Source organism: Antechinus flavipes, chromosome 5 (assembly GCF_016432865.1).
Source record: "Antechinus flavipes isolate AdamAnt ecotype Samford, QLD, Australia chromosome 5, AdamAnt_v2, whole genome shotgun sequence".
Classification (NCBI taxonomy): Eukaryota; Metazoa; Chordata; class Mammalia; order Dasyuromorphia; family Dasyuridae; genus Antechinus; species Antechinus flavipes.
The window spans coordinates 292,494,309-292,508,188 of record NC_067402.1 but is presented as its reverse complement, the minus strand read 5'-3'; the positions used below and the strand labels follow the sequence as shown (position 1 = coordinate 292,508,188).

Genomic DNA, 13,880 nt, shown 5'->3' with positions numbered 1-13,880 from the left:
TATTTGGAGCTTTGAGTATTGACTAGTTGTGGGACTTTGAGCAAGTGACTTATTTCACTTGCCTAAGCCTTAATGTCTTATCTGTAAAATGGGTTACAATACACACACTACCTACCTCACAGGGTTGTTGTGAGGAAAAGGATTTGTAAACCTCAGAGTGCTTAAGAATTGTAAGCAATTAGTCTTATTAGCTTTTTGCTAATTATTCATGGGATTTTGACACTAAAATATTCCAATCCTCCTGTAACCCATTTATAAATGGACCAAAGGTAGTTGGGGCACAATTCCCTTTCCAACTTTGGTGATAAAATTGTGTGATTGCCCAAAACATGTGGTGTCTCTCGTAGGAGCGTTGTGGGGGTCAGCTGGAGGGGTCAGTGCCAAGGATGGTTTTTGTTCAGGTCAGCAGCTCTGCTTAGAGCTTGACCTGCTTAGGATGACGAGGACAGTTCTTGTGGATAGTCGTCCCCACACATGATGGAACCGTATTCCCTTAGAGAAAATGGTAGCAGCTCTCCTTGGGCTCCAGAAGGACGGAGTAGGTGAGGGCTGGACTGGTTTTGGAGGTGACGAGAAGTGACGCCTCTTCTCTTGCCTTACAGCTTGGTGAGTCCTATCACCATGTTCTGGAAGTTTGATTTGAACACAACATCCCATGTTGATAAACTGCTGGACAAGGAGGATGTAACTCTGCATGAGTTGATGGATGAAGATGACATCCTACAGGAATGTAAAGCACAGAACCGCAAGCTTCTGGACTTCCTCTGCCAACAGGAGTGTATGGAGGAGCTGGTGAGCCTCATCACTCATGACCCACCCCTGGACATGGAAGAGAAGGTCCGCTTCAAGTATGTACCCCTGCTGCGGCCCTGGGGTCACGTTCACTGGGCAGTGTCTCAGGAAGGTGATCTATCTGTAGCTGAGGGCAGCTGGAACCTTGAGAGCTCTCATTTCACTGATGACCTTGTCTATTTTTCTACAGCCTCAGACCGAGTGAACAGAACTGTTTCATAGAGTTTCTTTCTTATAATGCTTTAAAAAAAATCTTTGAATTCCATGTGTGTGCTTTCCTGCTCGCATTTTCTAGGAAGTTTATATTTGATGGTATCTGAAAGTTCATGTTTTCTTTATGAATGAACATCTTTTGCCAAAGCAAAAATGTTGATTCTGTGGCCAAGAGTGGCCACGTGAACTTTCATTTTCCCCAGAACTAGAAACGCTGAGGCTCGGGTTCTCAGCCATAGGATTTAGACTGCCCAAATAGACTCAGAGCTTTCTAGAAGATAAAGGAGTCACAGTGGCAGCCAGGGTCCCAGTGACTGCAAATAGCTTCATTAAGAAACATGATAGTTAAAGAAAATTGGAAAGTTTGCAGTCAGCATTAATGCTAGTCTTGATGTGTGACCTTGTGCATGGTCATGCTTCTGTTGTAGATGAACAAATAATGACATTTGTGAAGATAAGATAAGGGGGAAATGGAGAAATTTAAAAATAGTTGTTTTCATGGAAAATGATCCAAGTGATTTTGAGCTGCCTTCCTGGAAGGCTCAGAGCACTGAGGCTTCATGTGAAGAAAAGCCCCAGGAGAGAAGGCTTGAGGGGAGGGAGGGAGCATATAATTTGGGGAAAGGAGGATAAAGCTATTCAGTTTCTTAGTGGATAAATGTGAAGGGATGAATGGTTCCATGTGATATAGCCAAATGAAAGTGAATGTTTAGTACAGTTTGAGATCACAGATGAGAGGTAGTTCTGGAAGTCATAGGACTAGGGTCCATTTTCAAGGGGGAGAGTGTAGAGAGAAAAGCAGGTGACCAAGGGCAAGGCCTTGGGATTACAGGTATGTTCAGGTACAGGAAGAAGAGAGGCCGAGAGAGAAGCAGGGAGTCTGTCAGAAGAGAGGCTTGGGGGTAGTTGGGACTCTCCTACTCAGGCCCCATCCTCCCACAGCAGTTCCGTTCCTCCTTTCTCTCTTTTCCCCATTCCGTGTGCTCGCCGAGCCCTGTACGAGACATGCCCACAAGCCTTCCCCCTTCCATCAGCAGGCCTCTGGCCCCATCTGGCCCCATGCCTGGAATGTCTTCCCTCCTCCCATCTGCATTTCATTCGAGGCTCCGCAACAGGCCACATCCTGTGTGAGACTCCCGACTCTAGTGCTTAGTGCTCCCACTGTCCTCCTGCTGACTCTGCTCTGCTTAAGTCTCGTATTCCCTGAGTAGACCATTAGCTCCGTGAGAGCGGGTTTGGGTTTTTTCTCCCTTTGTCAAGTACTATAGTAGAGGCTGAAAAGATAGACAAAAATAGAACAAGCTCTGCTTTCGAGGAGTTTACATTCTATGTGAGGCAAACAGTGTATAGATAATTAGCCATTACGCAGCTACAAAATTCATTCAGAATAGACTCCACCAGGATTACTTCCTCCAGCAGGTGGTGCCCAAGCTGAGCTGTAAAGAACAGTAGGGATCTGGCAAGGCAGCTGTCAGGCAGAAATGCTCCCCGGGCACAGGGACCAACCAGCAGGGAAAGAGAAAGACTTCCGGTTTGGACTTCCTGAGCTGGGAATGTCCAGTAGGCAGTTGGCGGTCCAGGACCAGAGCTTAAGAGAGACTAAAAACTGGAGCCAAACACGTGGAACCCATGGCAGTGGGTGAGGTCGTAGAGAGAGAAGGCTCTCTTCTTAGCGTCCCCATCACCGGTGCTCTATCAGACCAGAGCAGATCAGCACGTCCCAGTCTGACCAGACATAAAACAGATCAACACCTTTGGAAAGTTGGGAACACCTATCAACAGTCAAAAGAAACTCACCCTGTAAAAACCTGGAGAACTCCATTGGAAAAGAGCTCGTTCTATCAAAAATTAAGCTGAAAAATTGTTTTGAAGTTGAAGTAACAATAACACATTCCCCCCAAATTATGAGAATTTGAAAGGACAATCATTTTTTTTCACCCAGAATCCAAAACATGTGACAAGAGTTTGAGGCAATGTGGTCAAGATATAATTTACTAGAGCCTTTTGTGTGATTTTTAAAGACAAAGGTTTTTTTATTTTTCTGTAGAAAGGGAAAAAACTACTTCTCAGCATTTTTCTGGGTTCTCAGGAATACTGTGTCTCTGGGTCAGGTCTTCCAAAAACAACTTTTCAGATCTCTGTCGTGTAAATTCACACATAGAGGAAGAATTTAGATTGATTGATACACTGTTATATACAGAAAAAAATAAATTATGTCTATGGAAAAACAAGAGAAAAGAATCCTGGGTGATAAGCAGTCAAAGAGAAATGTTTCGCTCTATGTCAATGATCACACTTAGTGTCTTTGGTTAAAAGGAGAGGGAGGAACAAATAGAAATTGAATGAATTTTTACTTAATTAGCCTGTAATTGTTAGGATTTATTTTTTAAAGGTTTCTGAGATGCTAACTAATGAAAATGAATTTGCTAATCCTGCTTCTTATTGGTTGTAAAATTTCAGCTCATGGTGAAACAATGTTATTTGATTATAATCAAGACAAGTCTTTACTAAAGTATGGAATTTATTCTGCATAATTGTAGGATCAGGAGAGAGATTAGTTTTGAATTGCTGCTCTCAGGGAGGAAGAAGAGGAACTCTTGTTGTGACATACCAGGAACGAGTTTCTCAAATTGGGCTGAAGAAGAGACCCGCCAGGGACTGCCTGGGCAGCATGCCCTGGCACCTGGCGCCCTCTCCAGGGCTGGCCCCGGGCAAATAAAAAGACTTTGTAGGGGACAGTGTGGAAAGAGAGATGGAGAGAATTGGTCATGGCACGTGGGGGTGTGAGGGACGGATGGTGATGGAAAAGCCATCCTGTGTGTCCTTGTAGCTGTCATCTCTTCTGGGAGATTGGGAGCTCCCCCAGGGCAGTTACAATGCGTTCTCATACAACCTGGAGCCAGTGGTCAGCAGGCACTGTGCTAGCTGCTCGCACTGCCCAGATGGAAGGGAGAGCCTCTGTCCTCAAGAAGTTTACACTCTGCCGGAAGAGACCAAAAAATACATCCTAGTGGGGGGAGGCAGCCTCATATGGAAGGTGGGAGCCTCAGTGACAATCTCTGTCCGTTGCCTACTTGGGGCAATGCCTTCACTGAGCTAGTAACTAAGGGATGCCTTATGTTCTAAAACCTAGGAAGAGATGGTCTTATTTAACGCTGAGATTGCAGAGGAAGCTGGCAAGGCTTATAAGGGAGCCTGATGAGAGAGGCTGTTGGGGTCTGAGGACCAGCTGAGCAAAGTCCCAAGAGGTCTTCTGCCCCACAGTGATGCATTTAGGGGCGCTTCTTGTAAGTCAAATCAGGAGCGTGAACCATGGCAGAGAAACTACTGGATGAACAAGGAGGGAAGCCTTGAAGTAGCATTTGTTGCTAGGCAGGGGAAGAGGGAGCAGTTATTAGTGGCACCTGGCCCATAGGTATCATCCAGCTGTAAATTAATTTACCATTTGGATCATTTGCCCAGTGCTCTCAGCTCCATCTTCTCATTCGGTCCCCATGACAACTTCAGGAGCTACCCAGTAGAAATGCACATTTTATGATGTTTGTACAGATAAGGAATCAGTCCCAGAGGCTGGAGGTATTCCCTTTGGTCACAGAAGTGTAACCCCCAGGTATTTTGGGTATGAACTGTGAGATCCTTTATGAAATGTTTCCTCTTGACCTTCCCAGGTCTGTGGGTCGCATTTTCTCCTTGCATTCAAGGCCCCTTCCTTCTGCCATTATCTCTTGGTGCTAGGCTTGGTATTCACTTCCTTCTACCCCATCTCCATGCACTACAGATTGAAAATGTCTATTTTCTCAGGTTTTTAAAGCACACTAAGGTTTATGAAGCACTTTTGCATATATTTATTTACAGGGAAAAGAAAAGCTACAAATTCAGAAATAATTTGCCAGTATAATTAGAAGTAACGATTCAATAAACCCATCTAGTTCCAGTCTAGTTAGCCCTGCTTAAGCTATTCTAGCTATCTGCAGTTTTTTAGACCAAGCTTAGCCCATCTTGAAGGAACATTTTGAACATTGCTATCCAAACGTGACCTTTTGTTTTTAGGCCAGGAACCTCTAGCTACATCACGGGCTCAGGATACTCTCAAGCAGTTATGGGATTTACCTGCCTGGGCATGCTGCATTGAGCTCCTGGCCTCCTCGTCTTGCAGCGTTTGCCTCAGTCTCAGAAAGCAGAAAGCCTCCCGGTGCCGCGTGCTTAGCTTCTTGGTTGGTCTGTCCACGGGCCTGTGTGTCATTGGGGACTGAGAGAATGTGTTTGGCATGAGCGCCGTACTGCTGTCAATGATCCCTGAAAAAAGATGTTGCATGGGAGAAGGGCTACAAAGTGGGGTGGGCAAAGATTGTGCCCATCTGACAGCAAGGTGAGGGGTGGAGGCTTGACACAAGAGGCCAGGAGACTTGATTTCCATTTGGCAGTTTAATATTAAACACATTATTAAAAGGGTGAGTACTTAGGAAAACAGGGAATGTTAAGTCAGTATAGATTAATCAAGAACTAATTATAGGGAAAAAAGTCAAAGAACTCCAAACTGCTTGTTTGATAGGGTGGGTGACTCAAATAGCAAATCAGGCACATGAGTCCAGTTTAGCCTCCATGGATTTTAGCAAGGCCTTCTTTTAGTGTTTCATGATGTTCTTGTGGAGACTTGTGGACTCCGGCAGGGATTCTTAACTGTTTTTGTGTCATAGACTCCTTTGGCATTCGGGTGAAGCTTATGGACTTCATTTTAGAAAAAGATTTTTTAAAATATGTTGAATCACAAAGGAAGCCAATTGTATTGAAATACATTTTCTTTTCCCTTCCAAATTCATGGACTCCCTGAGTGGAGGATTTGTTAACCCCAGGTTAAAACTCTTGAGTTAAGTGAATTCTGAGCTAGTTGAAGACCTGACTGAAAAAGTGATAATTAAATGGGATAGATGTCAGCCAGGAAGAAGGTCACTGGTAGAGTCCATTACACCATTGTCTTGGGACTTGTGCCCATGGTTTGAGATGGCTTTGCTTATTAGTAAATTCCTGAATGACAGATGGCTGGGAGGGCTAGCTAATCCTTTTGTCCTGATTTTGTCATCCAATAATATCCTAGCAGAATGGTGCTAAATCAAATCAAAAGCAGGGAAAAAAAACAGGAACAGAGCCCAGCAAGTGTAGGATGAAGGAGGCCCAGCTCAGCATGTCCTATTAGAGAGTCCGGGTTCTGGCAGCCTGAAGATATTACATGAGTCAGCAGCATGGCGTGGAGCCCAAAGGAGACGTGCAAAGCACAGTCCTCCCCTGCTCTGCTTCTGTGTTCCCTTCTGGACGTCCTCTTTTAATAAAGATACAAGGATGTGGAGTTTGTCCAGAGAAGCGCAGCTCGGCCTGTGAGGATCCTTAGAAGGATTCCGGGTGCAGACAGAAGTGGGGATGCAGAGTTTGGTGAGGGAAATTCATGTTTCTGAAAGGCAGTCACGTGGAAGAGGGAAGCCTGAAAAGGCAGAACAAGGATGGATGGGTGAAGTCACCAAGAGGATCTGAACTTGAACAAGCCTCCTGACCAAGCCAGCCTAGAGCAGAATGGGCTGCCATGGAATATTGGGGCTTTCTCTTCCCCAGTGGGATCTGACTTGATGAGCCTGTACCAGGACACCGTAGGGGGCAATGTGGTTCCTTTCCACTCTTGAGATTCTCTGGGCTAGTCAGAGCTTTAAAACCAAACAAATAAGCTGAAACACACCCAGAAAAGACCCACAAACAGTATGTAAGAAATTCAGCAGCCTGCAGCAGCAGCAGTACACACCGAATGCCTCCTGTGTGGCAGATGGTGTCATGTCCTCGATTGCAAACTCTCCCCCACCCATTTGCACAGTCATCCACAAGTGAGGTGCTTAATTCAGCCTTTTTGGGTTATGTGACGCCCAGTCTGGTCTCTGGAGCTTGAAGTATGTTTAGGGAGAGATGTGCACACAAAAAGGTCTGAGCCACCCATTATGGGGGTTTGGACCATTACTTTTGGGAGGCTGGCGGGGAGAAGCCTGGAATGGGCCAAACCCAAGCCTAAGGGTTTGCACTGTTATATTTGCTGGTTCTGTAATAATGTTTTCTTAAATTAAATCTTGTTTCAAAAACACATTAAGTACATGCTATGTGTATTGGATGCTATGGATACTCTTTCCCTCCCTTTTCTCCTCTCCCTTCTCCTCACCTGCCCCCCGCCCCTCCCCTCAAAAAAAAAGAAAAAAGAAAAAAAGAAAGAGGTCCTGTCCTTAAGGGAGCTTACATTCCCTTAATGGGAAGGTAGGTCAAGGCCCCAGATAAGTGTATACAAAGTAATTTGAAAGGAGCCAATACAAAACTCTAAAACTGGAGGGTGTGTGTGGGGGGGTGAGATTAGAAAGACCTCATGTACTTGGGGGGCCTGAGCTGGACTTTGAAAAGAGTGAGGTTTTTTAACTTGGCAAAGGTGAGGAGGGAGATTCAGTCATAGGACTGAAAATGGGGAAGTGGGAAGTTGAATATTGTGTATGTGGAACAGCTCTCAGGCTACTCTCAGAGTAAAGGGAGTAACAAAATAAGATTACAAAGGTAGCTGGGAAGCCTCTTCTTAAGCACTGTAAATACCAGCTGAAGAATCCGCATTTTACCCTCAAAGTAATAGGCATTCAATGACTAATTTTTCAGCGGGGAGGGTGACATGGCCAGATCTGTATTTTAGTGACATCTTTTTGAAGGAAGAATATAAAATTAGAAAGCTTGTTGGAGTGGTTATTACAATAGTCCAGGTGAGAGGACTTTGGCTGGATTAGGCTAGGGGTTGTGGGAGAAGGTAGAAGGGGATAGGTACAAAAGACACTGCAGTGGCTGAATTGACAAGATTTGGAAACATGGAATGAGATAAAAGGAGATAGATAATTATGGAGATAGAAAATCAATAAATATATAGATAACAAAAATGCTCGCCACAGTGAATGGACAGCACAAACTGAGTCAGCTCAGAAGACAGTAAATTGGTAGAGAGGAAAGAGAGAGAGATTGGGAAAGCCAGTGAGAGGATGGGGAGGTGATCAATAAGGCGAGACCAGAAGCTCGAGGAGTGAGGGAAAACAGATGCCAAAGGGAGGGTCTCTGGCAGGGAGGGGCATATATGAAGAGGAAGATCAAAACAGCCTCAGGAAGGAAGACCGTACTGGCCAGAGAAGAATAGTATCTGGGTTTCCATAATATATTGTTCTTCTAACCCGGATTGGCTTCCTACAAGATCAGCTTATTTTAAACAGCTCTCTAAATTAAAAACAAAATAAAACAAAAACAAAACATAATCTAACCTTCAGTTTGTTGTGCCCTTTTAGATATCCCAACACAGCCTGTGAACTCCTGACCTCTGATGTGCCACAGATCAATGATAAGCTGGGAGGAGATGAAACTTTACTGAACATCCTTTATGATTTTTTGGACCATGAGCCACCTCTCAACCCTCTACTGGCCAGCTTTTTCAGCAAGACCATTGGCAATCTTATTGCAAGGAAAACCGAACAGGTAAATCAGTGGCAAAGCATTGGCAGATCTGGCTGCCTGCTTCTGGCTGATGTGAATGTTTATTGTTCATTAATAAGGTGCTAGTCATGCTTAGAAATCAAACAGAACCAGTCTTACTTCAGCCCTCATTGGGGTAACAGAATGGAGATGATAATAGCATCTCTCTCTCTTGGGCTTGTTGTGAGGATCAAAGGAAGTCATATTTATAAAGTGCTTTGAAAACCATAAAGTACTATAGAAATTAACCATGGTTCTTGGAGGAGAGAAGAACTTCTCAGATTCAGATGGAGTTTTCTGTTCTCTGCTGGGAAGTTCTGCTATCATGGCCACAGGAAAAGGCTACTCTCTCAAAAATAGGCAGCAAATTCACATAGGTACAGGGGCTACCACAAGGATCTCTGCAGGCTGCCAGCTGACTTAGAAAATCACAGATGTTTTTGCTTTTGTTTTTTTAAATTGATATACCAGCACATCAAAATCAGATGGGTTCTAGCTGTTCTCAAGAGTATCGGAAATTGCGTATTTTATAAGACTGTTGTTGTTTCCAAGATGTCAGCCCTGTTTCTAATCCTCTGTCCTGTTGTTTGTAGTTCCTCTGCCCTTCCCTTTGCCAGAATCTCTTCACCTCTTGTTGACAGACACTTCTCCAAGAGATCCTTGTGAAGTCTTTTTTTTTTAACCCACTGGGCACCTCCTCAGAAGGGCCTTCAGTCCCTGCACAAGGACTTTAAAAGCTTATGTGTGTGTATACATCATATGCATATACATACATATAGCCATTCATTTTTTCATTTGTTTGTCTTTATCTCTGGTTCCCTCCATACAGTTTAGCTTTATTTCTTCAGAAGAGTTGTTGTTTTCTTAATCTGTTCCTAAAAGAACTTAGCCCCTTCTTGCTATTGCAATATCTTTGATCAAACAAAACCTCCTTTGGCAGCTGACCTCCTGGTGCCAAGTCCCTCCATAGAAGTCAGTCCTCATTGGGCCACAGACACAGTGCAGCCCAAGCTTTTGGACTGCTACAGATCACCTCTGAGTTGATCCATCCAGGGAGAGCTAGCCCTGGACTTGCTACCCTTTTAGAATCCACGTTGACCAGCATATCAGGATAAGACATCTGGGGACAGTGCTTATGTTCAAAGTACTTAAGATGCAAGATGATTTTTAGACTCCAGGCAGCTCCTGTCTGCTGCTGGTAGTCATTTTCCCCCTTAGATACATGGGGATGAAGAAATCATTCTTGCCCTCTTCTGTCCCTTAGTGACAGCTCCAACATCAATTCATTTGCACATCAGATATTCTGAGAATAAAAAAAAGCCCAGGCTTTTTAAAGGGGTTTTGCCTAAGACTTTAGGGAGATTTCCTCTAGCACATCTTTTTTAATAAAAGATTAATTTGTGTCTTAGGTGATCACATTTCTGAAAAAGAAAGACCAGTTTATTAGTCTGGTACTCAAGCACATTGACACCTCTGCCATGATGGACCTGCTACTTCGCTTGATAAGCTGTGTGGAACCTACAACTCTTCGGCAGGAAGTCTTGAATGTAAGTGTAAACATTTCATATTCCCTACTGGGAGAATAAGGGCAATAAACCAACCCACCCAAATTAGCTGGGAGGGCTAGAATTGATACCAAATAGACTCTCAGGTTTTCTGGGCCACTAGCATGGGGAGGCATATATATATCTCCATGTATTTTGTCATTGAGAGCTACGTTGGTCTGAGTCTCCCAGAGATCTGTGACTTTGACCCAGAGTAGCAGAAAGGAGGAGCAGAACCTCTGTCTATTTCAGCTAGGGGTAGTGAATCAGTGCAGCCTATCCTAGCTGCCAGAGTGTCTGTCCCCCTCATTGTGCTGGAGTGTCAGGCTTCTGATTGTAGGGAAGCTCCTGAGCATGCATTCTGAGGAGATGTGGAAAGGTTATGCTGAGGAAGAATCAAATCTCAGTGATACTGAGGTTTGAGTACCTTGACCCAACTTCCTCTTCTCAGTGTGTGGTTTCTAAGTCTCTGAATAAGTAGTTTCTAGAATTATTGGAAACAAATGGCACTATTCAAATAGAATCCACAGAACTCTGACATAGAAGAACTTAAGATTTGACTCTCTAAAAGATAGAGTAGTATAAGTAAAAACCCTGATTTCAAAGTTCATTAATATAATTTTGGGGAGGAAAAGTAGAAAAAACCCAAATCATTATCATTAATTAATCATTAGAAACTAGTAAGAAGAGATCATGGCATAAATAAAAGAATTCTACAAAATTATCAAGAGTACTGTACATAATTCTATGTTAATAAATTTTGAGATTCTAAACTGATAATTTACAAAAATATAAAATGACAGCATTAAAAAATAAGTAGTTGAAATGTTTGGAGAAATCAGACCAAAAATAAGTTGCTCAGCAAATATTACCAGAATGAAGCTGAGTCACAAGAAAATGATATTAAATACTGGTTTTTTAAAAAAGTAATTCCTTAGATATGTAGATTTATTTCTAAATATTGAGAAATTAGTCAACAGTCAGAGAATAAACATTTATTAAACACTTACTTTTGTGCTAAGTATTGGAGATCTAAAGAAAAGCCAAAAAAAATAGGTTTCCTTTCAAAGAACTTAGGTGAGACAACCAGTGTCAAACAAGATGTGTGTGTATTTCTGTATAGAGACAAAGAATATGAAAGCAAAAGTGAGGGAGAGAAAAGGGAAGAGAGAAGAGACAGAAAGAGTGGATGGAGGCATTTTGAGAGAGAAAGCCTTAGCAGCTAGTGGGATCGAGCAAGGTGTCCTATGGAAGGGGAAGTTTGAATGGAATCAAGATGGAAGGTCACGTGATTGAGAGATACCAGTGAGGAAGTAAAACATTCTAGGTTCCAGTAACATCCAGTTCTGGCTCAAGTGTATTTTCAGTCTAAGCAAGATTAGGAAACAGTATCATAACAAAATTACATAAAATGTTGTTAATATTCCTCACTAATCGGCACAGGCTAGAGGTATTAATTGCCAGAAGTAGCAACAATTTAAAATGTTGTTTTCATTAACTTTGGGGAAAAAGATTTTCTATTACTGACTTGAATTTCCTGGAGAGCAGTCTGGCAGTGAACAATAGGATTCACAAAACTGATGGTGCAGTTTGATCTAGTAATGATTACATTATTGTACCATATTCTAATGATGGACTTATTCAATTTATTTGGAATATCAAGACAAAATGAAATAAGAGAATAAAAAAATTATGTGTGTGTGTATATATATATATATATATATATATATATATATATATATATAATTTGGAAAATAGCTGAAAAATTATGACATGTTGAGAATACTAGGATACTATAAAATGACAAATTTGAGCAATACAATGAAAAAAGAAAAAAAAAAACTTGAGAGTCAGGTATAGAGTAAGATCAAGCTGGTTTGGGAAGATGGTTTGTATGTGCCACAGTCAGACCTCCATTTTAAGAAGATCAATTTGACATCTGAGTGGAAGATGAATTGGTGTGGAGTGAGGGAGACCAGCCAGCGGGCTATTTCAATAGCCTCGTTGGGAGATGATCAAGGATTGCACCGGAATGGTTTTTTCAGTGTCAAGGAGAGAAGGGGGCATATATAAGAGATGTTATGAAAGTAGAAATGACAGGACTCAACCATTGATTGATCATGGGAATGACAGAGGGAGACATCAAGGAAGCCTACATCATAAGCCTGGATGAGTGAGAGGATGGTAATAGTAATAGGGAAGTTAGGAAAGGGGAGAATTTGCAAGGAAAAAATGAGTTCAGTTGTAGAAATGTTGGGTTTAAGATGTCTGTCAGAATGTCTAAAAGGCCCGTGGAGATGCAGGACTGTTGATTGGGAGAAGTTAAATAGATCTGAATTATAAAAATGATCATTGAAACCATGAGAGCTGATGACATCAGCAAGAGAAATACTAGACAGGGGCAAGAGAACAGAACCTTGGAGTAGGATAGTCAGTCAGGAAGAATAAACAAGTCGGTGTGCAGCATTCAAAGTCCATTTGAGAGTTTTGTAGTATAAACTTGTAGTGGTCCCAGTGAGCACAATTTTATGAGATTTCCACCATCAGCATTTGGCAGCACATAAGTAAAAATGGAGGAGGCAAATGATAACACTGCTCCAGTACTTGGTTTTGGAAAAGTATGAGCCTCTAGAGAACAAGGAATTGTTCTCCAGACAGTGTAAAATTGACTTGACTTACTATAGGGTGAAGATTTTGAGATGGAGAAAGTAAAGCCAGAACAGGAGAGAGAATCTAAAAAAGTGGAGAGAGAGGTGTAATGACTAGAGGCAGAAGGGATAGTGAGAGATTGAAAGTCAAGAGAGTATAGGAAGAGAGAGGAATTTCAGAGTAATACAAAAGATTGTAGAGGTGGAACGTTGTATGGAAGATCTCGAGGGTATAACCACTCCCTGTGAAGCAGGTTTTCAATTGGGGTAGTAACCAGGGTTATTCTTTCACTCTTTATTCCACTCGTTCCCCCTCTCCCTCCCACTGACTCATTGTCTAGATTGGCTTCACAGTATAAACAGTCTCTTTTTGCCTGGACAGTTGTAACTAAAACATATACAGTTCTCTCTATTTTTAGCTCTGAGCCCCCAGGCAGAGATAGTTCTGGCAAAATACTTCATTGTTAAATCTGTTTTCTCAGGTTTGTTCCCCCTTGCCAATTGCTTACTTCAAACTGTATTTCCAGTAAGTGCACCCAGACTAGCAAAAGTCTGTGGTTAACACTGTTTATAAGGATAAAGTAAACAAGAAGGGTAAATAGATTTTCCCCTTTCCAAGAGGGAAAAGGTCTCTGGCTTCCATGCCAAAGTCCAAAGGGAAAAAGGAAGTACAGAATTATTGCCGTGAAGTCTCTATGAATTTTCAATGATTTGGGATCTTTCCCAACACATCTTATACCCAGTCAATCCTCAGAGAGCCTCACTGCCAGAGTTACAGCCTTTTTTCCTTATAATGGCTGCCTCTGTCTGGGATGTAGTTTCTCAGAACCTTCTCTCCTCCAGCTTTGGAAGCTGCATTTTTCTTTGGTTGCTGTCTCTTGTCTAGACCAACTTAAACCACTAGACTCTTGAACTGTTCGGCTAGGTCAGCTTAGGCTCCTTTTCTAATTATTCAATCAAGGAATTTGTTTGCACTAGATGTGATTGAAATTTTACAGATAGTTTTAATATGTCATTATCATCAAGTCCCCTTATTTGAATTAAATCCTTGGTATTCTGAGCTTGGGGAAGGGAAGGTGGGATGGCTGGAGACTAACTTCTCTATATCTATGTGGCCAAAGTAAAGGGGAAATGCAGCTCTTGAGTAGTGTCAGCATTTGAA

The 13,880-nt window shown here is 42.4% G+C and overlaps 1 protein-coding gene across 3 annotated transcripts in view; it reads left to right on the top strand.

Moving 5' to 3' along the window:
• The window catches only part of PPP6R2 (protein phosphatase 6 regulatory subunit 2), a 112,832-nt gene that overhangs the window by 54,553 nt on the left and 44,399 nt on the right, over nucleotides 1-13,880 (top strand). For all 3 annotated transcript variants that reach the window (XM_051962600.1, XM_051962598.1, XM_051962599.1), the window contains 3 exons: nucleotides 603-848; nucleotides 8,343-8,529; nucleotides 9,936-10,073. In XM_051962600.1, the coding sequence (XP_051818560.1) occupies nucleotides 622-848; nucleotides 8,343-8,529; nucleotides 9,936-10,073 (552 nt within the window). In that variant the 5' untranslated portion in view covers nucleotides 603-621. The remainder of the gene's footprint in view (nucleotides 1-602; nucleotides 849-8,342; nucleotides 8,530-9,935; nucleotides 10,074-13,880) is intronic.